Source organism: Lissotriton helveticus, chromosome 12, assembly GCF_964261635.1.
Source record: "Lissotriton helveticus chromosome 12, aLisHel1.1, whole genome shotgun sequence".
Lineage (NCBI taxonomy): Eukaryota > Metazoa > Chordata > Amphibia > Caudata > Salamandridae > Lissotriton > Lissotriton helveticus.
Genome location: NC_136073.1, coordinates 836238480 through 836266010, shown reverse-complemented (window position 1 = coordinate 836266010; position 27531 = coordinate 836238480). Strand labels below are relative to the sequence as shown.

The 27531-nt window shown below is 43.7% G+C and overlaps 1 protein-coding gene across 1 annotated transcript in view; it reads left to right on the top strand.

Moving 5' to 3' along the window:
- The first annotated feature begins 11779 nt into the window (after positions 1–11779).
- MYO1F (myosin IF) overlaps positions 11780–27531 on the top strand; it is a 241558-nt gene continuing 225806 nt past the window's right edge. The window contains exon 1 of the mRNA XM_078670110.1: positions 11780–12138. Coding sequence (XP_078526236.1) covers positions 12136–12138 — 3 coding nt within the window. The 5' untranslated portion in view covers positions 11780–12135. The remainder of the gene's footprint in view (positions 12139–27531) is intronic.

Here is a 27531-nt window from a genome sequence, read left to right as displayed (position 1 = left end):
GAGTAACGGCTGTTTTTACATTGCTTCAGAGAAGCAGACATGTGGCAAGATGCACTATATAAAGGATCAGGCCAGTATTATTAATTATATTATCTAGAGGGTTATCTCATTCCCCTCTGGTGTCCCATTACCTCAGTGACATATGCACTCTAATTGGCTACCAGTTTTCTACCTTTCCCCAATCAACTCCTGTGGTAGCTAGGAAGAGCACTTGAAGCTTACCTCAGAAGGTGATAGAGGGGTTGGACCTCAGAAATAGGATGGTACTAGTGATACCCCACAAAAACCGAGGAAAATAAAAGATCAGGCGTTCGCTTATCAATTGCATCCCCTGATATTAAACTAACAATGGTTCCTCATCTATAGTGAACAAGTCAAAACTGAGCAAAATCCTGCAGTTGAATGCATGCCTTTACACTTTTATTTGACTTGGTGATTTGATCAAGTCACTCAATTGTAGGACTCCTTGAATTCTCATTTCTGTCATCTGTTCAGCTACACTTAACAGGCTTTTGGTGAACATGTTTAACACTTTCATTGTCCTGTAGCCACACGTGCATATAAAGGTTTCACACCAATCGCGTCCTGAAGAAGATATAAATGTATGAGCTCTGATTAAGGAAAGTGGCTAATCATTCCCTCCTTTGTTTGCCTGCAAAATAGAAAAACAGCACGAAAGTATGCAAGTGCGTTTGTCAGAGAGGTTTTCCTAACTTTTCTGTCCTCCAAATAACAAGACATATGCCCTCCCTATTCTGCTTTTTGATTACCTCTACCTTCACTTCTTCCTTGCCACCTCTCCCATCTGGGCCACTGCGTTCCTTCATCTCTCCCTTCCATTGTGCAACTAACTTTTGCTGTAAACTATGAAAATTATACTTCTATGTCCCTGTAGGCATTAGTTGTTTTTAAGTTTAAATTCTCATTGAAGTATTTTTGAGAAATTGTCGATGTTTGTAGTGTGTTTGTGTTTAAACTGTATTTTGCCTACAAACTCAATGATTTGTTACTACGTTCCTATATAAATTTCCTCAACTTAACGATTTTTCCCTATTATTGGAGTTTATGAGGTTTAATAACCGTCACAAGAACATTAATTTTATTTTTCTTCAGGTTTATAGAAATCAATTTCTTTACTACAGACATTGGGTATTTCTTGAAATCAATTGAAAGTATCCATTCTCACCCCCTACAAGTGGAATGATCTTAGCAAATTATTATAATTTGAATACTTATTGTTGACTACTTCCTTTGAAAGGCCTACATTTGTATACAGGTGGGAACATCATTGAAGCATAATGCTACCAAGAGAGGTTTCAACCTATTTTTAATATGTGAATACCATCTTCTACCTTGTTGTCACACCTCATTTGAATGACTCTTTTTGTAACTTAGTCAGAATGTCAGGTATAAAGAAAGACAAAATCTGGGTTTCTGTCCCAGCGAGATAACCTTCTGGGTAAAGTAAAAATCTGTTTTGCACATTTGAATTTGACATCCAGAGCAGAAAGTTCCTACTTTCACTGCAATAATTACGTTATGAAATTCTGTGGGTAATTACCTCAAATACAATACCCTTGATAGCAAAGACAAAATGAGCTTTTGGCAAAGCAAACACAAGGTTTGGTGTCATTATTAATTTTGAATTTTGAATTGTGAAACAGAATGTAAATGTTGCAGCTTTACCTCCAATAGAATGGTCTTCAACAGCACAATGTAAAAATGTACAATGTGCTCTGGCCCTGGTACTATAGAACTCATTAGCTGCTGCTAGCAGACAGCAATAGCTGTCTATAGCCAGAGGCTCAATAGACAAAAGGTGAATCAATGACTGACAACTCAACGATATGTGAAATATTTAGATATAAAAGACTGGCTCAAATTGAAATTCCACCATTAGAACCGGCTCATTTAGATTCAGGCCTCGCCATAGGTCAGAGATAAAATGGTAATAACTCCTATTTTTGTTTCTCATGGCCTTCTCTACACATGAAATTTGATCATTGTTCTTAGTTATTTGTAAGGACCTTTACTACCACCAGGCCATTCTTCATTTACACATTATATTTAATTGTTCAAGATGCAAAACTGGAGATTTCTAAATTATTTAAATGTACACAATGTTGCTAATTGTTATTAATTTATAATATAGTCTTACTCATGGTACAGCAAACTGGGTTCCAAGATTTCAGCGGTGTGTATGTACTGAAGGGCAAGGACAATCAAAGCTTGCCGTCTAGTCTGCGGTGGGGGTTAAATCCTCCTGTCCATGAAAGGTGTCTGGTTACTATATCTGTATTACTTCTCCATACTTGGATTTCTCTTGGATGATTATGTTGTTTCTTTCCTGTGAGAATGTTGTGAATTGAAGCAGGAGAAATGCACTGCTGTGATATCCTGGTTCTGCAATAATAAGACACCTTCTGGCACTTAACCCTGTGTGTGTGTGAGCGTATCAAAGAAGTTTCTTACAACAGGCAAGGCCATATTAGTTACAAAAAGGAACACAATAAATGTTTTGGAGATAGCTGGCACTGACGTTTTGATGCAGAGTAGAGTCTGTGCTACAAGGATTTGGACTGGTGGCCATGAGTTATATAGTTACAAAAAAGACGACCTTCCCAGTCGTTCAAACAAGGGGTGCGAGTTCACCCATCCATTAGCCTCCAAGTCACGCTATGTACTGTGTGACACCTTCAAGAAGGTAATGCTTTTTAACGTTTCATAGAGAGAGAAAGTTGCACAGTTGTCTAAAATAGTTGTATCAAATGTGGACAGAATAATACTTTCACTCAATTTGCTAGCGGGCACCCCACTATCACTACTACTACAGCTTTTTAACCAGCAATGTTTCTTTTCATAATGGACTAGAGTTGCATCGTTCTAATGCAAGGACCAAAAATAAGGTATTTCAGTACGCATACTACTGTTGGTCGACAACCTCTGATTAGCTCAGGATGCCACAAATAACCTGTGGCTATTTAAAAGTTATGAGATTATGGACTATTGTCCTGGCCTTCCACAAGTTGTGGATGCTGTAGATTGCTCAACATTTTCGTGGCATACTTAGAAGAACATGGAGAATTGTGGATCTGTTCTGATGCTACAAAAGGGCACCAGGTAGAAGCAGCAAAACGTATATTGTGCTGGAATCCAAAAATGAGATGGCGGAATAACATAGACAATATTCTCATCATTGTCATCTTTGCATGACTATGTCGGCCTAACAACATCAGCACACTATTCTTAGGAGAAGCACATGTTGGGATGTCTAGAGTGCAGTGTTGCTTTTCTTTTGTGGGACTGAGGTGGAATTACACTTATAAATCAAAAACAAGGGGAACTGCGAATAAGAACAAAAAAAGACACCTTGATGGTTTAGAAGCCCTCTCCTTGCCCCAGAGCGTTTGAGTTGATATCTATTTCAGTGCAGGTGGAAGGACCTGCAGAAGACCATTGGAAAGGTGAAAGGTAGAAACTACAAGCAGTCTCCTGCTACAATTCTCCCAAAAAAGGGCTTGCAAAACAAGACGTCGCTTATTAATATGGCTTGGGGCCTTAGAACCACTGCTGCAACTGTATGCAACACTTCTGGTTATTATTCTTGCCTGTATGCTGTAGAACCTCCTTGAGTGCAGCAAAAACTGCGATAGACATTAATGGTGCTATTTAAATTGGTGCAGCTGTGTGTCTGGAGCAGATCTAATGCGGAAGGACCCAGTGCTAACTTTCCGCTTACATTCTGTAATGAAGTTCCAGACTCCTAGCTATTGTGTGGACTGCCATACATGATGTATACAGCCCAAGCCGTGTACTTCTCACAACATTTGTAATGTATGAAGGAATGTTAAAACTTAAATATGATTTATTTTGTCCTGTTTTCAACCATTTTGTGTATTTGTGTCTGTGTTACAAAAGTACTCTTTAAATAAATACTTTGGTAAACATACAACAGAGTTACACTAATAACTACTGGCAAATTGTGGTGTGGCAGTTGCTTCAAAACCAACGCTAACACTGGGCTGTCCCTTCATTATTTAAGTGTTTGATTTTTGTTGTCAGAAAAGCGGCCATCTATGGCAGAATATATAGTTATACAAAAAGTCCTCTAATTCAAAATTTGCAAATTTCGTATCTTCGTAGTACCGGTCAATATGGTTGGTGGGAAGAGGAAGGAGGGGTATGAACACAAACTTATAATTTCTGATCTAATTTTTTTTTTGTCTCATTGTATTGAGTTTTCTTTTTTTCTAGAACTCTTGTAATATATACAGAAAATTGGCAGTGCTGAGTAAGGAATTAGGGATGCAGTTGTTTAATCTTTGTATTTGTTCCTATAGGAAGTGTGGAAGGTTCATTCTTAACTTGGGGTGTCCAGCATTCCTCATGCCTTAGTGCAAGGTGTTTGAGTCCATGGCCTCACAGTGGCCTTATTAGGATCTTTCACTTTAATTGTGCATCTACTGAAAAACTGCTCTCTCTGTGTCAAGCTTAAACAATTGGAAATTGAGGCCATGTTTGTAGCTGTTTAATAGTTTTTATTTCCCTTTCCACAGCCAGCAGTATTTTGAAATGGTTCCCATGAGGGGTATCTCACGGTACATTAATATATTTCCCCCAAATGTATAATGTTTTTTTCTACACTAGGCTGTGTGAACCTTCCACAACTTGTCAATATCAAGAAGAAACGAGTGGAAGTGTGCTAAGTAAAAACCTTACATCATTCACAAACTGGAATTTATGGGAAAATTGTATTTCAAATGAGAAATGTATTTAAAGGAAAAGATACTTTTTGAAGTTTCTCATGATCTCAGAAAGTAATTAAGAAATAGCAGAGAATGAGTTGATCGCCGATGTTATCCTGCAGTGAACCAGGAAGTGTTCATTTCAAAGAATCAATGGGTGTGGATATTGACTTGCTGTGTTGACTGACAAAACTTATGCTAAGTGACATCATGGTTGCATTTAAAAACTAAAACCACAGAAAAGGGTTTCTTATGACAAGCAAAAAAAAAGAGTATAAAATATTCATATTTTAATCAGCAAATGTCGCTGATCAGATACAATTATTAAATAATCAATATGAGGAGTGAGAACAAACTATTTTTATTTCTTGGACACATGCCTCACTTTTCATTGCAAATAAAAAAAATTCAGTCTAAACAATCATTTGAAAGAAAGCACTCAATTACTTCCATCAACAAGGCACTATTGATATAGGCCCCAAATAAATCCAGCATTGAAACTTGTATCCTTTTTAATGAATGTCCTTCATTCGAAATGCGGTTCCATCAATACCTACACTTCCTAGTGTTGATCTTGTTAGTCAGAAGCTTCACAAGCATTACAGTATCCAGATCAAAAGGGATTAATCACAAGTCCACAATGTAAATTAATCTTCTTTATTACATCCCCAAAATTCCTTCAAGAACGCAAAAATCAGCCCAGCCACTGTGTTTCGTCCTACACAAGGACTTCCTCGGGCTCATTTATTCTCAAATTGTGAGGAGTAAACAACACCATTGTTCGTATTTTTAATTTTCCATTCCATCCATATATAAATATGTGGATAAGTAGTCTCTTTGTTTCCAAAGAGGATCAATCTTTGTCAACAAATTGCTCAGAAGGTCATCAGCAAATCATATTACATTATTATATCATCGATGACCGGAGTGAGAACAAACTATACTTCACATGCCTTACGTTTCATTGGAAATACACATTTTCAATATATCGCTTGTGCATATACATCCTCATTCGCTAGAGCACTCCAACTGCCTTTTTCCTCTCTCAAAAATCCATTATTTTGTAATGCAAATCTTCTAGTAATTTGTATTGTCTCTAATGTATCAACTGTTACATTATGCTTGTGTTGCTTAACATTACTGCCTAATTTTACAGGTCAAGTGCATTACAGTTAGGTCGAGTAGATTATTCAAGTCACTAGACCTGCAGGTCCAGCAAAATTATGATTTTTGAAGGCCTGCCCCTTCTTGCGAAGAGAGCGCACCCTAAGAGGTGCATCCTGGACTCTCTTCACCTTGAGATAGCAGTTCTGAATGCATTTGGCAATCCACCTCTCTGTACCAGCCTTAGAGATATGCTGTCTTTTGTGAGGTTTAGAAAAAGATATAAAGTGCTGGTTTCACTTATGGAATGATTTGGTCCAATCAAAGTAGTACACAAGGAACCTCTAAATATCTAGCGTATGTAGTTCTCTTTCTGCCAAAGAGTCTGGCGGTGGAAAGAAGTCTGGAAGTTCTATGGTGTGGTTTAGATGGAAGGGTGACACTACCTTATGGAAGAACTTAGGGTTGGTTCTAAGAAAAACCCTATCCCCAAGGACCTGTATGGAAGGCTCCTGCATGGTTAGTGCCTGCCTCACTGATGCACCTTAGCAAGGTGGTGGCCACATGGAAGGCCACCTTCAAGGAAAGGAACTGCAGAGGGCATGAATCATAGGTCTGGTAAGAATTATGTTGAGGTTTCAGACTGGTTTAGGCGATGCTCTGGGCAGTATGACCATTTTCAGTCCCTCTATGAATGTTTTAACCACTGGTATCCTGAGCAAAGATGTGTGTTGTCTGTTCTGCATGTAAGCAGTAACTTATGTTAAGCGGAGACAAGCAGGTGTGTAGCCCAGGCACGCGTTTTGCAGGTGCAAAATGTAGGCGACAATATCCTGCACTGTAGGGTTTAAAGGATCAAAATTGAAGGAAATGCAGTCATGGACTAAACCTTTTCTACTTCATAGCGGGCATGTGTTGTGGGCCGCCGGGCCTTCTTCCGGACGGACATGCATTATTGGGAAAGGTACCTGAATTCTAAAACTTCAGGTGCTGGTTCACCACATTGAACTGCCCAGGATCCGGATGCTTGACCTGGCCTTGTCTCTGTGTGAGAAGGTCTGGCTTGAGGTGAAGCCTTTAATGGGAGTCGAGTGATAGCTCAAGTAGAGTAGAAAAATAAGGCTCTCTGGCCATGTTGGAGCCACCAAAATGAGAGTTGGCGCTGCTTGCTTGACCTCACCTGACCAAAGATGAAAGCAGTGGGAGAGGTGGAAAAGTGCAGTCAAATACCCTGACCAGTTCATCCATAGTGTATTGCCGATGGAGTGCGGGTGTCTGGCAGCAACATTTTGCATTTTCTGGGGTAGCGAATAGGTTCCCCGCCATTAAAACCATCTGCGAAATGTTCCGACTCATGGACTTGATGCATCCTATTGAGCAGGTCCACAAAGTTGTTGCCTGCCCCGGACATATGCTCCACTAGAAGAAGAATCTTGTAGCGTGATGTCCAGTGCCAGATGCTCTGTGCTGAGTGAGAAACATGAGGGGCTGTGTGCAGCCCTATTTCTATATATAATATGTGGCTGTCGTATTGAATGTTCTGATTAGGACCACATTACCGAGAATGAGTTGCAGAAAGGGTTTGAGGGCTAGCTGAATAGCTAGTAGTTCCAAGTAATTGCTCTGGTGGTCTTGGTGCTGAAAAAGACATTGTCCTTGGACTGTGTACTATGAGATGCATGCCCCAACCCATGAGAGGCATCCGTGGTAATGGTCACATGTGGAACTGGGTCTGCGAAAGGTCTGCCTTGCAGTAGGTTGGTGGATGACCACCACTGCAGAGAGCTGTGCACCTTGGCCTAAATCAGATCTTAACATTGACTCATTCTTTGTGGGCAGGGGACTGTTAGACACTTTTTAAGTAACCCTGGCTGTAGTGGGCGAAGTGGGGCTATGTGGAGCGCCACGGAGTTGAAATCAAACTTCATGAAATTCTGTGTAGCTCCGCTACGCCACCCGCCTCCACCCCCCATTCCCTATTACTTTAAACATTTACAATAGTTAATAAAAAATTAAATACACTTACCTTAAGAGCGCCATCCCTGAGCTGCCCTCCTCGTCTGTTTCCTCCGCGTCTGATACAGATTAAGGTAACTGCGCATGCGCGCGCCCGCACATGTGCATGTCTCACAAAGAAATGTGCATGCGCGGTCATGAGCACATGCGCAGTTTCCTTAATCTGTATGGACGCGGAGGAAACAGACGAGGAGAGCAGCCCAGGGACTGCGCGCTTAAGGTAAGTGTATTTAATTTTTTATTAACTACTGTAAATGATTAAAGTAATAGGGGGTGGAGGCGGGTGGCGGGCCAATTCCGCTCCGCTGCGGAGTGTGCTGAGTTGTGCCTACTCTGCATTCTCTGCGGAGTAGGCACAACTCCGCACACTCCGCAGGCGGAGCAGAGTTCTCCGCCCACCCTTATTTTGAAGAAGGCGATGTGCAACCTTGGATGATTGGAATGCAAGATGCCCTCATTCCCAAAAGGCGCACAACTGTGCAAATTGAAATCTGACGGTTGTACTAAAACAGAGGCAACAGGTCAGCCCTGTTGCACAATTCTCTCGGACCTCCTCCCTGATGATACAGCTGAGTAACAGGAGGTGATTCAGCGGGCAGCCACAAACAACAAAGTGGGCATGCTCGTAACACAGTAGGAAGATGGTTTCCTCATGGAGATGTTCTCCAAATCAGAGCAATTGGTCCATTTCCTGCTTATGCTGAATGGGATACTGAAGTATGGCCCTGAGAACTTCAGAGAGCCTGTCAAAGCCAGAGTAGTCACCCCTAGGGTGGCATAGAAATTGAAACCCTGTATTAGGGGACAGGTCCACCAGACTCCCTAGTGGTCCACCCTGCCACCATGTGAGCCTCCGCCCAAGCCACTGGCAATGCTCCTCCTCCAGACAAGGAGAGTAAAAAGATAGACGCTGCTGTCAAGAGGGTGGTGGTTGGAGCAGCTGCCCATTGGCACATAGATAATTTGGTAGACTCCTATCAAGATACGAAATGGGAGAATGTAAGGAGGTGGAGGGCCTCAACAAACACCTCTCGGATCAGTTCGAGAAAAGAGGTGAAGAGATTGTATCAAGATGGCAAAATGATCTCTAGCATATAACATCCATTGGGCGTTGGACACCGCCGATACAGTCTCTGGGGAGTCAACACCAGTGTCCAATTACGACGCCTGTCTCCGTATTTCTGGGTTTAATCTGAGGTGTAGCAGGATTTCATCAACCTCTTGTTTGAGGGGATCACCTTTTACAGAGGACAAGTTGATGAGATGCTTGAAAAGATCGAAAAAGATATGGAGGCAACCTATTCTCTACCACAGGCTTCTCAACCACTGCAACAAATCAGAACACTTTCAAATGACAACCCTGCAGGAGGTCATCCCTCCACTTGGCAAGGTGATGGTTTCATGATGGCAACTATATACCCATCTGTCCCGCCTACCGGAAGTACCTTCACTTTGTTTTTAGTGGAGATCAATACCAATTCAAATAACTTTGGCACCACAACCCCAAGGGTATTCATGAAGTGTGTGACAGTGGTTGTGGCACACCTTCACAGGAAGGGAAGCCACGTCTTTCCCTACTTCAATGATTGGCTGATCAAGGGCAGCAGCAGTTTGCAAAGTTTCACACACACGCAGGTTGCAGTGTCTTTGCTTCACGAACTGGGCTATAAGGCACCGGGTCTTGCAACCCTTCAGATAAAGCCCTTCCTAAATGCGGTCACAGGCAAATCATACCAACCAGTAAAAGGTTTCAGCTTTTCAATACCTGTTGCAGTACTTAATTTGAGCCGGTGGTTTCCAGTGCTCAGCATCTGCACTTAATTGTCAACACTGCAGTTAGGACTGTCTGCCACATGGTGGCGCTACTCATGTAATTTAAGAGATAAGCAGAACAACGGTTGTTTATTAATACAATATACATTAAAAAAAATAGCTAATACCTGCCTCCCCAGCAATTCCTTTAGCTTTGGGGACCTGAAATAAGCCGAACTTAGTAGACGTTAGTAGTTATTTTGGCAGTGATCACAGGGTCGATGGGTGGTGGAAGCTGCAGTGACCTCTATACAAGGGCTTGGCACTTATTTGACAAATTAAGCACTGCACAACCCTCAACTGAGCGATCCGCCATTTTCTATGTGGTGGCTATTTTCGCCTGCATATTTTGTGGTGCTGGCAGTCAAGAACAGGAAAGTCGGCATTATCTCACACTGAATGGGATTTATTGTTTACGAGAGTTCCCTGGTAATGTGCTGCTAAACCTAACGAGGAAGATGCGCTCAAGGCACACCCATCTCTGTTCATAGTCTCCGTGAGCTACAAATGTGACTTTTCCGGGTGACGAAAAGGGAACTGCAGATTGTGACACTTGGTACGGTTTGTGCCTGCTGGGAGAGGGTGTGGTGGGAAGTGTGCAAATACTTGCTCGCAGTTTATAAGGGCTGGACGTTTTCTGCAGATTGAGAGGCACTGTTGCAGGAAATAAGTTTAACACAAACGAGCTATTAAGGGTAGTTTTACTAGTCTAGTCAAATACAGTATTATGTATGCAAGACACCAGAGCATAGCCAGGGCTACCTGAATTATGCTGCAGAGAAGAACAGCATTGTGTGGCTTGTATGACTAAATTATGTGGCAAATGGAGAGGCAATTTTCGTGGCAAATAAAAACCATACCATGCAAACTTTACTTCACGTACTGTGGCATTATTTTCGGCTATTCTAATATTTTTAACACACATAAAATCAAAAGTAAACCAGTGGCCTGAGGTGCTAACATTCCATTAGCAAACAGTGATCGCAAATTGTGCACTGACTTTTTGCGAATGCAAATTGATTTTGAGGCAGGCTTATATACCATCAGGTCAGTTGCCAATAATTAGCATTCATTGCATTTCCTGCCTAATTAAGATTAATTTGGTAGGTCGCAGTTTGCAACCCCCTGTGATTGGCTGCATGATGTTCTGAAAAGGACAGCAGACCACCATCCCTGTGTTTCCATTCCCAAACGGGAAGCTTTTCTTTTTAAGGCATCCAGAGTTCCTTAAAAGAACAGGAGCAGCTTTTAAAAAATAAAAGTTACTTCTCTGGTAATTCTGTACTGGCTGAACGTCGTCAATTTGTGTCTGGGTTTACACGAACTGTGTGTTTATTACATAAAAATTACCGTTATCATTACTTAATTGCTTCACCGAGATAACTTTTTTGCAGAGATTACCACTATATGGAACTATATTATCCTTTACCGCCGGTGCTATGAGAATCTGGTCAATATCAGCCTCAAGATAATACATTCAGCAGATCACATATGTCCAAGCATTTAGCAGGTAAACAAATTCTATGGGAGGGTTACAGTGTGTGGGTAAGGGGTAACACTTTAATATGAAGGAGTAAAATACAATCATCCCAAAAACATACTTTTTAAAAAACTTTTTTACTGGGATGGTGCTTCTTGCAGTCCATATCTCTACACATTTTCCGACTGGTTTAGCAGATTTTGCTGGTGTGGTGGTATGTCCCCATTTTTTAACAGGCACCATTTACTACTGGTGGGATAATTCAAGTACAGCTAACAGTATTTCTTACCACTCTCCTATAATGTTGTTCTAGAGTCTAGACTTTATCTGCTGTGTTTATGTTTCCTTCATTATCAACAGGTTTCGGCCTGTCTGTTTCTCTACAGCGCCCGATGCCCGTTGGAGGCTGTGGTACACCATGAAACTATACACATAAAGAAAGAGAAGAAACAAAGAAACAAAGGAAGGACTCGTAGGTTGTTGCTCCTATTACCAGACACTGGCTGTCTTTGCGACAGCCTCTCCGGTGGTTGACGGCTCTGGCTATCCTGTCAGCATCTTCTGCTGTAACCAGAACGGAAAGGTGTGCTCTTCTTCAGGACTTCCTCTTCTCATGAAGTGCAGTCTTTTCAGCTGAGCTTTCGCTCTAGCATCCACGCCAGAGGGGGGAGGGAAGCTAGTGGCGAGCCTCCCCGCTCGCTGAGCCTCTTGTCCACAATGAGGAAGTCAGATGTATTACTGGCTTTTGCAAGAGGAACTTGCAGATGATGTTTGCAGTGGCAGTTGCCAGACACCAAGCAAGGCGGTAATGCCTGAGCCCGGGTGCCTTGAAGTCACTCAAGAGGAGCTAGGATCTGAGATGATCTCCTTTTAAGGCGGCTCACGAGGGGGGCGTAGGGCCTCCACGACTCAGGGACTCGACACCTGATCTGAAGACCACTCCAAGCCAACCAGCCGAACAAGATCCACTCGGGGACCATGGTAAGGTTGCTGCTGCTTTCTGTCCTTTGTAGCTCCACCTCACACTTGAATGACTAAATGAATGAATGAATTAGGGTATTTTCTATAGTGCACAGCTACTCGTAAGAGTGTCCCGGCGCTTTTAGGCCTGCCAAGGAGGATCAGACAGAGGTTCACCTGCTCCTGTTCACCACTAAAGTCTAAATAAAAATGTTTTCAGATCCTTTTTGAATTTGACATCCTCAGGTGTTAGTCTCAGATATTCGGGTAGTTTGTTCCAGCAGCTTGCTGCTTCTTGGGCCAGAATGGCTTGAGATCTAGCCATTCAAAGGCAATCCTCTGAGCATCTCGACCACATGCCCATTGTAATTTGTGTAAGCAAGGACTAATAGGGGGGGCTACAGGGCTACAGAGCTGCAGAGCTTGCTTGTCCATATCTGACGTACTGTTCTTCAGTTTTGTCCGCATTGCTCTTCACACCAATGAGAAGGCCCCGAAGCGCGTTGTGGTGGATATGATCCTCCTGCGGTTGTGCTTCTTGGGATTGTAGTGTGACAATCAACAAAGCCCCGCCCTCCCTTTGTTGCTAAGAGGCCTCTATCGATTTCTGTCATACCTGGGAGGATCTGATGCGCGTGGTAATGTGAGCTCTTCCTGGAAAAAAGGCCCTTTTCTTAAAGGAAGTCCACATCTAGGTGTAACCTTCCTTACAAACCACCAAGCTTGTCAACCCGCTGCTCTTGCCCCATTCCCACCTCTCATCTCCCTCCTTTGAACTACACCTCACTCTCTCAGAGAGGGTGCTTCGTAGCTAGGTTTCCACTGTATAAATCTCAATAGGTACATAGGATCTCTTTATGTAATTGCCTGCTAAAAAGTAGTGACACTGCTGAAACAGGGCGGTTTTACCAAACCATTACCAGGCATTTTCACATTTTGGGCCAAGTATGGGAAATTACAAGCAGGCACCCAGAATTCCTGAGGCTTTTACCCCATGCTTTCCAGATGCTTTCCCGCGGTCTCAGGCGCAGAATTCTTGGGGTGAGGAAACACAACATTTATGATCATTTGGATACAATGGTAAATTTGTTTGTGCCATGACATCACATTGACTTTATGCCTGAACGGTTTGTAAACTTCTAAATATCTGGCTTTTTGAAAGTCACCAGTAAATGTGATGTTTACCATTAATTGTTGTTTGAGAAGAATAGTGTAGGTGCGATTTTGAAGGCTTTGCAATTCACTCCTTACCTGAAATGAATTTTATTGAATATAAATGGATCTAACCTTCCAAGTGTAGTTGTTTGGACACCCTGATGTATTTTGAACTTTTTGCCTTTTTACACCCTGGTGACTTCTCACTTCACTGTGCTTTTTGCAAAATGCTGACAATTAAAATTTGCCTTATATTCGTGTTCAGGATTTTCATTAGAAGTGGGCGAGCCAACAAATAAACAGGGGGATCCAAGCCAGAGCCAAGCCAATCAATCAATCAATCAATCATGAAATTTGTATAGCGCGCTACTCACCCGGAGGGTCTCAAGGCGCTTGGGGGAGGGGGGGTCCGCTACTGCTCGAACAGCTACTGCTCGAACAGCTACTGCTCGAACAGCCAGCCAATGGTCGACTGTGGCTCTCAAAGAGCCTATGCACCTGCCGAGCTTTGAAAATATTTGGCCTGTAAACCAGGGATATTGTAAGGATTTCGGGGGTCCTGGGCCAAAAGTAATTTGGTGGCCCCTGTTTGTAACAGCTTTGAATTTATGATCCAATTTCAGCTCTTTCATGCCCTCTCTGGTCAGGTCACTGACAGTGCCACCAGACACTGGTACAAATTCTAACTATGTTCACATCTAATAACTAAGGACAGTGACATGTGCTTTCAATATTATTATTCATCAGCAGCTCACTAATGTTACAAATAATCTTTTTGACCCTGCCCATTTTCATTATGTGAGGTCATCTTTTTATCTAAAAGAAACTTTGGTTATGGATGTTGCATGGTGCTGAAAAACCTAAACATTTCTCTGCAAAATGTCTCTTATAGGCTCCCATATATCATCCACATTGCAAATAAACTAAAGGCAAACGGTATTTAAAACAATCTTTTAAAGAATTATTCAAGGTCAACAGGGCAAGACTCTCCAGAACCGATATGGATCTCTCAGGAGGCCCCCCGAAAGGCTGAGGCCCGGGGCAGAGCCCACTTTACCCATACCTTAAAACGCATCTGATGTGAACCATGCAACCACCACCATGTTAGAATATGATACGGTGTCTTCGAAATTCAAGCCAGCATCGGTAAAGCCAATAGGTATTGCCTATGTGAGATTTATTGGCTTGGCTAAAGTTTTTTTTAGCTATGTTCCAAATGGCTGAAAGTAATGTAAACAAAAGCTGTATGACACAGCCAGCGTTGTCCGCGTTATGGCGTTTGTAATTTTTTTAGTTATGCTGCACTGAAGGTAGTGCTGCTGTATAACTAAAAAAACATTAACAAAGCCAATTGATCTCGCATAGGCGAGACCGATTGGCTTGGCCAAATGCTTGATATGGAATGCCCCATGGTAAATTATAAGTATTTATATAGTGTTTACAGTGGCTGAAGTGCTAATGTTAGAGAATGGAGAATGCCCTTGCCAAGGTATAGTGTGTCCAGATTCAGAAGCATTTTAGGACCATACAAAAACTGTGAAAATGTGCCATATAAATGAGCTGAATGTAACGTAAACTGTAGGTAGGCAGAAAAGTCCAATAGGTTACAGCTTTTATTACAGTGATGCCTTAGACTATGTGTTACTTTGGGTGAAATGTTTACAAACAAATCAAAAAAGCACTCCTGACTGCTTGCTTGGTAGTAAACTATGTGGTACAGAGAAGGGGATATACCCAAAGTAGTCACTGGGACCTGGGTTGCAAATGGTACAATAATAAATGGTCCCAGCGTGGAACCATTGAGAGACGAAAAGAAACTTGCAACTTAAGAAAAGGAGTTAGAAGAAAATAATTGAGACTCAGTGTTAACCAATCACATAGAATCAATAGACAATATATGATTCACAATTTATTCAGTAACAAAGTGGTTCAATAATTTACAAATGACCAAAAAGCAACAGTGCCCCGGGGAGGGAAGGGGATAGTGCAAGGAAATGTGTGGGTTTAGGGGATAAATAGTGAAATAATACTGGTCAGTGGGACCCAATTTTAAACAATAATCACAATGCGTGTTGGCTTATAAATTCAGCCACACTGAGGACATGAATGTTATACAACATTGAGACATAAGCCTCCAAAAATAACCATTTGAGTTAATACAGCAATATGGTTTGTTCGTAGGCAATGAGAAAGATCGTCGACGTTTCGACCCCTGTAATTGTAGGTAGCAGTGTGACATTAGGCTGGGGTCTTCAACAGGACAAACAAGGAAGGGGCAGGGAACCGTGATTAAAAAGTCATCACGGTTCTACGATTTCATGGTGGACATGGGCCAAAGGCTCCAAGCGAGACGGCGATGTAAAAACTGTTTTTAATCTAGTAGAATAATCTGAGGATACCATCAATTGAATAACGCCGCCAGGGACTGGTCGGCACAAACCAAAACAGAGTGCATCCCAACGGGATGCAATCTCTTAGAAAAGAACAGGGTTGCCGCCTGTGAAGGTCGGGACTCGCGTTCAGAGCCCCGGAAAATGCCGCACCGAAGTCGGTCACATCGGATCGGAGATGTGACCGACTTCATTGCGTTTGGATGCACTCTGTTTTGGTTTGTGCCGACCAGTCCCTGGTCTTTGTAGCTCCACCTCGCTCTTGAATGAATGAATGAATTAGGGTATTTTCTATAGCACACAGCTACTCGTCACAGTGTCCCCGCCCTTTTAGGCCTGCCAAGGAGGATCAGACAGAGGTTCACCTGCTCCTGTTCACCACTAAAGTCTAAATAGAAATGTTTTCAGTTCTTTTTTTAATTTGACTTCCTCAGGTGTAATTCTCAGATATCCAGGTAGCTTGTTCCAGAAGCTTACTGCTACTTGGGCTGGAATGGCTTGAGATGAAATTCTATCCATTCAAAGACATTGCTCTGAGCATCTTGACCACATGCCCATTGTAATTTGTGTAAGCAAGGACTAATGGGGGGCTAAAGAGCTGCAGAGCTTGCTTGCTCGTATCTGACATACTGTGCTTCAGTTTTGTCCGCATTGCTCTTCACACCAACGAGGAGGCCTCGAAGCGCGTTGTGGTGGATATGATCCTCCTGGGGTTGTGCTTCTTGGGATTGTAGTGTGACCTCTGTATAAAGTGTTTTGGTGTCTTCCTCCAATTCTAGTTTGGATTGAGACAAAGAGCAGCAGGAGTCAGGGCTCCTTACACTTATACAAACTATTGTTGTGTATGTTGAAGAGTGTGGCCAGCGAGGACAAGTTTTAGTACCATGCATGATGAGCAATGGGGGGGGGGGGCTTAGCCTAATGTACAAAGCCGCTAGTGAGTGTGGGTTGGAGCAACGAGGTGAGTGCGATGGAATCCCTTACCATTGCCGAGTACGGATTAAAGAGTGCTGTCAATGTGGGAAGCAATCAATCACAAAGAACTTTGTTCGGCCTAATTAAAGACCATATAAGCACAAAATAAATACAAATGTGGGAAGCATTTTGACATCATATGTGACGACCATAAAGGTGTCGCTGACATTTTGTGCCTGTGTTTCCTGATTGAGTGGGCCCACAAAAGCTTCTTTTTTGTGTTGAAAGCAAGTGAGCCTGGCCAAAGCCATATTTTAGCGCACTAAAGAGTTTTTTATGATCACTGCGTTATGTTTCTGTCAACAAAGTTTTGAACTTCAGTTTTCAGACAGGTGAAACTCCTCCAGGGCAGTCTATATAACGAGGAACACTTTGTGAACCCATTCCTGGATTTTCTTGAAACCGCACAAGAGTTTAATAGACGGGGGGAGGAGCCAAGCTCGCGTCCGAGATGGCCGCGTTTTAGCTCGGCTCCGTTCGCCTGCCTGTTTTTATCATCTATCCTGCCGTTATCCTGCCCCGGGAAGCCCTCTTTGCTGTGCTATAGTGCTAAGACGCCTTGCAGGCACTCACCTTTTGCTCCGGTGGTCCTGGGTGCCGTGGATCCTGTGCTGCGCTCCTGCTCGCTTCGGGGCCTCCGGGGCGGGCTGGCCTGGACCTTCTCGGCGGCGCCCGGACGGGACGGAGCACGATGATCGGCCCTTGATGGCGCAGCGGACGTGGTCGTGGAGGCCGTTGTGCGTGTAGGCCGGCTGTGCTTGCTGGCCGGCTCCGGTGGGACGGAGGCCTTGGGCGGAGGCGCTGCTTTCCATTGACGGGGCTACTCGTATATCCGGCTTGCTCCCCCTTTGTTATCCGGTCCGGCCATTTTGATTTCCTCCGCCCGGACTCGTAGAGCGGGACCGGCGGCACTGGGGAGCCGGTGAGTCCCCATCTTCTGGTGGCCCCCCTTCCTGCACTGGGGTGCCCTGCCGCCGGTCGGCTGGTCTTCATTTGCCTCGCTGCTGCCCTGACGGAGGTCGACGGCCGCCGTGGCCTCGCCGGGCTTCCAAGATGGCGGCCGACCCTGAATGTCTCGGCCGGGCCTGGACGAGCGCTGGAGGCCCGCCGCATGGCCCGGGTGCCGGATACTGTAAAGGTTTTCCTACACTTAAGGATATCCTGGACGCCCTGCACTCCTGGCGAGCTTCTGTGGCTGCACCCGTCTTCATCCTGGAGGTGGATCCTCTCTTCGGGCCGTTCGGGCCCCCAAAACCGGGTGTGGCTTCACCGTTGCAGGGTGCGGCTGGAACTATCCTAGGAAAAGTGGCCCCGGCGACAGCTGCGTCTGTGGGTGTGCGGTGTTCCGTTGCCCTTCATCGTCCTGTGCTGTCTCCTTTGCCGCTGGTCCGGGGGCCGGATTCCGTCTGGCCTGGACTCGATGACTTTTCCTGCCTCCTTTCGCCTCGACAGACCGGCCATGGTTCCTGTGCCAACCCAGCTGGGTCGGCCTCTCTAGAACTGTCTCTGAAACTGTGCCTGCATTGTGTGCGATGTTCCATGACTTTCCTGGATCTTCCGTGTTTTACTCCACGTGTCTTATCTGGACTGCCGTCTGATCTCCCTGTTCTGTGCCTTCGGTTTTTCGCGGTCTGGTTCTTAGTGGTTCGGACCGCTACAACTTTGGACAAACAAGGACAGGGCTGATACAAATTTGCCTCTGTGTGCGGTAGTCTTGTACTGGTTGGATGATCGGCATGTAACGGTATGCTTATATGTGACTTTATGGTACTCCTGGAGTGTATCCTGTTACTTTTTGACTTCCCGAGGGCTCTGCCCTTTGTCTCAGGCGGGTGGGTGGGTGCAGATAATACTGTGGCCCTCCCCCGTGTGTGTTCTTTTCCCTTTTTCCCTCCCCCTCCCCTCCCCCGTTTTTGTCTTTCGTTTCCGTCTTTTCTTTGTTCTTCTATATTTCGGGTTCTAATTAGGGCGACAGGCACGCTGCTGGGGGGTAGGCCATAGCCTTCTGCAGGGGTGCAGGGTGGGCTTGAGGGGTGGGTGGGGGGGTCTGTCACTTTGGGGGGTCTTTTCCCCCCCCTTTTTTTTCTCTCCCCTTTTTTTGTTCTATGGCTCTTGAGTATTCGCTTTTTCGGGACCCTGTCTCGTCATGTGTCCCCCTGGGGTGTTTCTGATGCATTGCCCTTCCGGTCGTATTGTGATTATGGTGCGCTATGTGCTCTGTCATCGACCTTTAATGTATGCCGTGTACCGGTTTCTGTTTTCCTGCTTTGTCGCCGGGGGGCGCGTGGTTGGGTAGGAGTCCCTTCTTTTTCTCTTTTTCTTCCTTCCCCTCCCTCTTTCATGGGGGGCTTCCTTCCTTTTGTTGGGGTGCGTATCGTACTGTCTTTTATGATGGGGTCTTTTTGCTTATGTTTGTTTAAGTTGGGTTGTTGCTGTGGTGGGTGGGCGCTGGACGGCGAACGCTATTGCCTCTTCTTGTGGTACTCCGATTGTGCTTGTATTTATTGATATGTTTACTTCGTGTTGGCTTTATCCTGTATTCTATGATCGCCGGATCGCGGCTCACCACGGCCCCTCCCTTGTTGTTTGACTCACTGCCCATCATGATCCTGTACTCCCCGTTCCCGTAAAAGAAAATCAACCTTCCAATATCCTGTCCCTGCTGATTGCTCTATGGCTTTTGGTTTATATCCTGTGTTTTTGCTGTCATATCCTGTGGACAACCTCGTATTGCAAATTTTGCTTCTACTATGTGGTGGCCAGCCCGTTGGGTTGTAGGCCCGTATTTGTGAGCACTCTTTGTACAATAAAGGTTTAAAAAAAAAAAAAAAAAAAAAAGAGTCTAATAGACATTGAAAAGCTCTGACATCCTTTGAAAGTCTCATTTGAACCCCCTGCAATGTTTTAAAACACTAATCTTGAAAGGTGATACAAACAGTCCAGCTTCAATGGATTTGCTAATAGATTACTATAGAAACAGCTCCATTGGTTCTGAGGGTTAAATGTCAGGATTTCAATTGACCACCCCATCAGTGTCAATTTATCAATGTAATATTTCTAGCACCACATGTTATCATAGCAAACAGCACCATAACGTACCATATAGTGCGATAGCATAAAATAAGAAATAATTCGAAATGGAGCATAGCATAACAAGTACTCCACTGATGGTAAATGAGCAAGTCTCCCCAGATAGCCTGCTATTGCAGAATGGATTTCCATCATAAAGCACACTCCAGTAATGCCTCTCTTCCTGTGTGAGCTTATGTTTAAATAAAGCCCCGCCCTCTCTTTGTTGCTAAGAGGCCTCTATCAATTTCTTTCATACCTGGGAGGATGTGATGCGCGGGGTAATGTGAGCTCTTTCTGGAAAGAAGGCCCCTTTCTTAAAGGAAGTCCACATCCAGGTGTAACCCTCCTCATGAACGACCCGGCTTGTCACCCGGTTGCTCCTGCCCCAATCCCACCTCTCATATCCCTCCTTTGAACTACACCTCACTCTCTCAGAGAGGGTGCTTCGTAGCTAGGTTTCCACTGTATAAATCTCAATAGGTACATAGGGTCTCTTTATGTAATGCCTGCTAAAAACTGGTGACACTGCCGAAACAGGGCGGTTTTACCAAACCATTACCAGGTATTTACACATTTTGGGCCAAGTATGGGAAATTACAAGCAGGCACCCAGAATTTCTGAGACTTTTACCCAATGCTTTCCAGATGCTTTCCCGCGGTCTCAGGCGCAGAATTCTTAGGGTGAGGAAACACAACATTTATGATAATTTGGATACAATGGTAAATTTGTTTGTGCCATGACATCACATTGACTTTATGCCTGAACGGTTTGTAAACTTCTAAATATCTGGCTTTTTGAAAGTCACCAGTAAATGTGATGTTTACCATTAATTGTTGTTTGAGAAGAATAGTGTAGGTGCGATTTTGAAGGCTTTGCAATTCACTCCTTACCTGAAATGAATTTTATTGAATATAAATGGATCTAGTCTTGCAAGTGTAGTTGTATGGACACCCTGATGTATTCTGAATTTTTTGCCCTTTTACACCCTGGTGATTTCTCACTTTACTGTGCTATTTGCAAAATGCGGACAATTAAAATTTGCCTTATATTCTTGTTCAGGATTTTCATTAGAAGTGGGCGAGCCAACAAATTAACAGGGGGATCCAAGCCAGAGCCAAGCCACCTGCCGACCCTTGAAAATATTTGGGCTGTAAACCAGGGATATTGTAAGGATTTCGGGGGACCTGGGCCAAAAGTAATTTGGGGGGCCCTGTTTGTAACAGCTTTGAATTTATGATCCAATTTCAGCTCTTTCATGCCCTCTCTGGTCAGGTCACTGACAGTGCCACCAGACACTGGTACAGATTCTACCTATGTTCACATCTAATAACTAAGGACAGTGACATGTGCTTTCAATATTATTATTCATCAGCAGCTCACTAATGTTACAAATAATCTTTGTGGCCCTGCCCATTTTCGTTATGTGAGGTCATCTTTTGATCTAAAAGAAACTTTGGTTATGGATGTTGCATGGTGCTGAAAAACCTAAACATTTCTCTGCAAAATGTCGCTTATAGGCTCCCATATATCACCCACATTACAAATAAACTAAAGGCAAACGGTATTTAAAACAATCTTTTTAAGAATTATTCAAGGTCAACAGGGCAAGACTCTCCAGAACCGACATGGCTCTCTCAGGGGGCCCCCTGTAAGGCTGAGGCCCGGGGCAGAGCCCACTTTACCCATACCTTAAAACGCATCTGATGTGAACCATGCAACCACCACCATGTTAGAATATGATAAGGTGTTCAAGCCAGCATTGGTAAATCCAATAGGTATTGCCTATGTGAGATTTATTGGCTTGGCTAAAGTTTTTTTTAGCTATGTTCCAAATGGCTGAAAGTAATGTAAAAAAAAGCTGTATGACACAGCCAGCGTTGTCCGCGTTATGGCGTTTGTAATTTTTTTAGTTATGCTGCACTGAAGGTAGTGCTGCTGTATAACTAAAAAAACATTAACAAAGCCAATTGATCTCGCATAAGCGAGACCGATTGGCTTGGCCACATGCTTGGTATGGAATGCCCCATGGTAAATTATAAGTATTTATATAGTGTTTACAGTGGCTGAAGTGCTAATGTTAGAGAATGGAGAATGCCCTTGCCAAGGTATAGTGTGTCCAGATTCAGAAGCATGTTAGTGAAAATGTGCAATATAAATGAGCTGAAAGTAACGTAAACTGTAGGTAGGCAGAAAAGTCCAATAGGTTACAGCTTTTATTACAGTGATGCTTTACACTATGGTGTCGATTCCGATCCGGTAAAATGCGCTCCGAATGGTCGTACGGAGAGTTTTTTCCCCGTACGAATCGTATCCGTAGACGTCCCGTACGTACGATGAAGTACGATCCGTACTAGGTGCCGAACTCCGTACGAGTCGTACAGGACTCCGTACGACTCAAATCTCCGTACGAATCTCACTCGGAACCCGCTGTACGCGACATCGCGGCACGTTTTTACGACCCAGCAAGTACGATTCGTGTCGGGTACGCGCCGTACGACCCTTTTCCTACGGGAGCCGAAAACAGTCGTAGACGCAGAGTTCGCGCCGAAACAGGTACGGAACGCCCCCCCCGGGTACGGCACGTACCCCCCATGATCGCAGGGGTACGCGGCGTACCCCTGTGGTCATGCGGGGTACGTGCCGTACACCCAGCGTACATGGGGTACGCACCGTACCCCATGTACAGTGGGTGTACGGCACGCACCCCATGTACGCCGGGTGTACGGCACGTACCCCGCATGACCACAGGGGTACGCCGCGTACCCCTGCAATCATGGGGGGTACGCGCCATACAGTGTGTAGGTGATCGTGCGCTTTTCCGTACGAATCGACGTGTACCGTACGAATCGCGTACGGGTCGGCCGATCGGGATCGGAATCGTCCGGTCGTACGGCGTCTGTACGAGTCGTACGGAAACGGCTCCGGATACGATTCGTACGGACGGGGATTTTACCGGATCGGAATCGACCCCTGTGTGTTACTTTGGGTGAAATGCTTACAAACAAACCAAAAAAGCACTCCTGACTGCTTGCTTGGTAGTAAACTATAGCAACAATCGGTGTTCAGTGGGTTTCCTAGAGCTTTCGGTCACTGTGCCGCTGCACCTGCTGCACCATTTAAATCGTGGCCCTAGTGCCTGCAATGTAAATGCGCTTGTGACTGCTTGTTTAGTCGTAAAATATAGCAACAATCTATGATCAGTGGGTTCCTAGAGCTTTTAGCCCATGTGCCACTCCACTTGCTGCAACATTCAAATAATGACCATAGTGCCTGCAAGGTAACTGCGCTTGTGACTGCCTGTTTAGTCATAAAATATAGAAATAATCGCTGTGCTTGTTTAGTAGTAAAATGTCACAATAATCAGTGTTCAATGAGTTTCCTAAACCTTTTGGCCCCTTTGCCACTGTACCTGCTGCACCATTGAAATCATGGCCCTTGTAGCTGCAAGGACAAATGAGGAAATCGTTCATATCCAGTAATGCATGTTTTTTTTAAAAAAAGGCACAGTTGTACATAATCATTGTGTTAGTAAACATAAACACAAAAGCTTTCATAAAAAGTGCCTTTAAAGTGATCCAACTCTCCAAAACGAGTTGCCAAAGAAGTCGTTAAAAAAGCATATGCTTTGCACATCAAAGGGAAAAGCAAGCATTTTTAAATTGTCTTACAATGTGGCTGGCTCTTACCTGTGAAAAGATCTTATCCTGTGCTTGACAGTGAATGGGCAATAAACAGTGTAAATTGCCCAAGATCACCATATGTTAGGTTGATGCTGAGACTGAAATGCGGTTTTGTGCTTTGTTGCTAAAAAGGCAGTTTCACAAATTAATTGGACTCACCAAAGAGGAGGAATTTTGCAAAAAACGTGCAAATGTTTTTTGCAGGTGAAGATCGAGATTTATCAGATGGCTATGTTTAAAATAAAATGTAATAAAAGTGCTCAAGCAGGCTGAAGAAAGTACGCTGCATTGCTCTTTCATATAAATGCTCTCACTTTGAAGTAATTGGAAAGCAAAATACCCAGGCTCCCACAAAAACACAGCTTGGCATTTGACCTTGGTCTTTCAATGCCCAGGAAATGCAACAAGATAAGAACAAGATTTAAAGGCCTATTGAATACAGGAAAGTTCATAGAAGAATACTGTAAACACAGCTTTCGCATGGTGAGATACAAATTCAAGCTGCACATCCTAAAAGCAAATAAAGCGAGCAAATCGAAAGCCAGAAAATGTAAGTTACAAACTACAAAGCCAATAGCAAGCCACAGGTGGAATGCATTTGCCAGGTGAGCTTTCTGAAAGTCCCCAAGATGTCTTTCACATACTAGACATAGGCGGCAACCTAAAAAGTGTATTTCTTTGTATGTAGAAGTGTTTCACCCTAGAAAATGAGATCATATCTCAGTATTCAGAGTATTTATATAAAATAATTAAAGCCTGCACTGATAAACATTACTGCTCCCCACCCACCCTGATGACAATGTGATTCGCGAACTAAGAGCCAAATCATTTGTCACTTGTACCCTATATATGTCCTGGATTCTTATTATACTCATTGTAACATTATAGGCTATTATATCAAACACAAGAGATGTTTTTGTACAGAGCACATTCAGTACACATGTATTTGAAGGTGCTGCCATATGTTATAATGAATACAAGAAATGTTCGGCGAAATAAAGTATTTGCCTAGAATCACATAATTTGGTCAAACAGGGAAGTCAGGATTGATCCCACATTTACTGGTTCACACTGTGCAATTCAGGTATTATATGGGAATCTCTTCATTAAGAGTTAATGCTTTTATCTTCATTTTTGGGTGTGAGATTATAACATGGGTGTCTGGTAGAACCCACATTTTATTTTTGGTAGTTTTACATGGAACGAACCTTGCCCAGGGATATGAGAATGCTGGACTACAGACGGACAGACATATAATTTTTTACGGCACATGGATATTTGCCAGGATGGGAGCTGTGGCCACTGGTCCACATCGCCTCCCTTGTAAGCTCAGTTAGTTTTTGGGTCGTAGTTCCAAGAGGACTTCGAGTTGAGCCAAAGCCAGGCTTCCAACAAGAACCTGGCTGGAGCTATCAATAGCTCACTCACATTTAACTTTCATACTGTCACACTTGTGTCAGTTTTACTGCACTTTATTATACTCCATTTTTCACTTACTGTGAGGATTCTGAGTCAATTAACTCTATCCCGTAAGGATTGCAAAAAAACAATAAACCTAATCTATACAGTGGGTACCTAAGGGGTGGCTGGCTTTAGATGGGTAAATTGCTTTTTAAAATAACCTGAAACCGAGCACATCCACCCTTAGTGAAAAGTACAGAGTGGAAGCATTAACACCACACACTCGTGAGAAATGTGACTAAGAGAGTGGGCAACAAGTGTTGACGTCACACAGGAAGTGCTGGTTAGAAAGGATGATCTCGACCACAACGGACTTGTTAGCATATTAGAAAGACATTTTCAGCTCTCAGAGCCCTCATAATTAATATGTTAATAAAAAGTATCGTAAAAGTCGCACAGTGGTCTGGACCAGCACACGTTGACAGAGCCACCGGGTGAAGAAAGAACTGTGATGCAATCACAGATGTTTGAAAGGTTGTACAAGTGTCAATAATAAAAAATACATGATACAGCGAAGGTGACTGAGGGATGACCAGTTATCGTTAAGTTAAAATGGTCAATTGTTATATAACATGCCTACATTAGTAAAATAGTTCAGTAATACAAGTTTAATAGCTTGAGCAGTGATAGAGAAAGCTGTGAGAGGAACAGTGATCTCTCCATTACTTGGATGTAGGTTATTTGATGTCCCTTTTCGAATGGCGGTTGGATGGAGGTATGAATATCATGTTAAGTGACACTTTTAAAAAAAGTGAAAAAACTGTCATTTACTACGGAGAGCCGACCCAGCCGAACAGGTTCTGAGAGGGTTGTGACCACCAATACCGGTCCATACCACTGCCGGGCATCTCTATGGGGGCATTCGCTACAAAACGATAGCTTATGCTTGGAGAGGGAATCCCCCCTCCCACATGTATGGCACCTTAGCGCGTGCAAAACATTTTAAAACCATATACTCACTATTAGTGTAGTATTCACCTTCACAGTTTTTTGGTCCTGAGGAAAGCCAGTTTAATAAAAGGCCTGGCTGAAACATGTAGACCTACCACTGGATGCAGGAGTTCATACTCACCACTCCACCTACATCCACAGCCTTGTTTTTAACGCTATCAGGGGCCCGGATATTAAAGACAGCCCCCGTGGGCACTGGGACCACTGGATAGCTTTTAACTTGTTCACATATCACTCCACCATCACTGCACTCTCAGCAATATACCAGCTCCGCTGTAATACAGGCGTTGAAGCACACCCGGGACACACTCAGTGTCATTGGGTGGGCCCGATGATGAAGCATGCCACCAACTAGGTTGGTGGGTGAGGGCTTCATGAAGGAACACACTCTGTCCCCCGATACATACAATTTTGAGTCATATATTAATTCTTAAAAGACCAGTCTATTTTTGATTACATATAATCTTCTTGGGGATACAGACTGGCTATCCAGTCCTCTCTCTCTCCCATTTACTTTAAGGTGTTAGTCACATGGTTGTAATGAAAAAAAGTGAAATGCATTTAAAACACTGTCAAGGCCGATAGGGCGTCATGTGATCAAGTCCCCTGTGAGGGACGAAACGCATCATGGCGGCTGCACCTCTTTGAGAGTTTGAATAAACTGCAGTTGCCGAACCACGGTGGTCCGCACTCTTTCATATCGCCGTGGGAAGATTGGCCAAGTGAGAAGGAGTCTATTTGGATATATATATATATATATATATATATATATATATATATATATATACATATATATATATATATATATATATATATATATATACACACACATATATATATATATATATATATACATATATATATATATATATATATATATATATATATCAATTCAAAAAGGAGAGCCCAACATGGAAGAGCCACACAGCAGGTATTGTAGCTTGGTTTCTTTAATGGAGGTTTGCTGTATACAGGAAAACAAATCTCGCTGCATTCAAATAAAGTATCCGTTCCATCCGACGCGTTTCATGCTTGGAGCAGAATTTCTTCAGGGACTCGGGATTTTGCGTGCTGCCGATGGCATTCTATTTTAAGCACCTGTTAAAGTTTATAGGTTCGCCTCAGTGGGCGTCGCCACACCCGTGGCATCTTGGTCCTTGTAGTGCTCATTATTTCCCCAGTGGGCCAGGTGCTATCTGCAGTTCGTTTTGGCAAAGTATTACCCAGGTGGGTTGCGGCCAGAGTCACTTCACTGTATCAGCATCTCATAACCTCCAAATTCGCTCCTGCTCCCAACGCGGTTCTGCAGACTTACGTCGCCGCGGGTCCGTGTTTAAACAGCAGAGCTCTTCCGCGACCTAGGCACGGCCGCTAACATCAATTCAAAAAGGAGAGCCCAACATGGAAGAGCCACACAGCAGGTATTGTAGCTTGGTTTCTTTAATGGAGGTTTGCTGTATACAGGAAAACAAATCTCGCTGCATTCAAATAAAGTATCCGTTCCATCCGACGCGTTTCATGCTTGGAGCAGCATTTCTTCAGGGACTCGGGATTTTGCGTGCTGCCGATGGCATTCTATTTTGAGCACCTGTTAAAGTTTATAGGTTCGCCTCAGTGGGCGTCGCCACACCCGTGGCATCTTGGTCCTTGTAGTGCTCATTATTTCCCCAGTGGGCCAGGTGCCATCTGCAGTTCGTTTTGGCAAAGTATTACCCAGGTGGGTTGCGGCC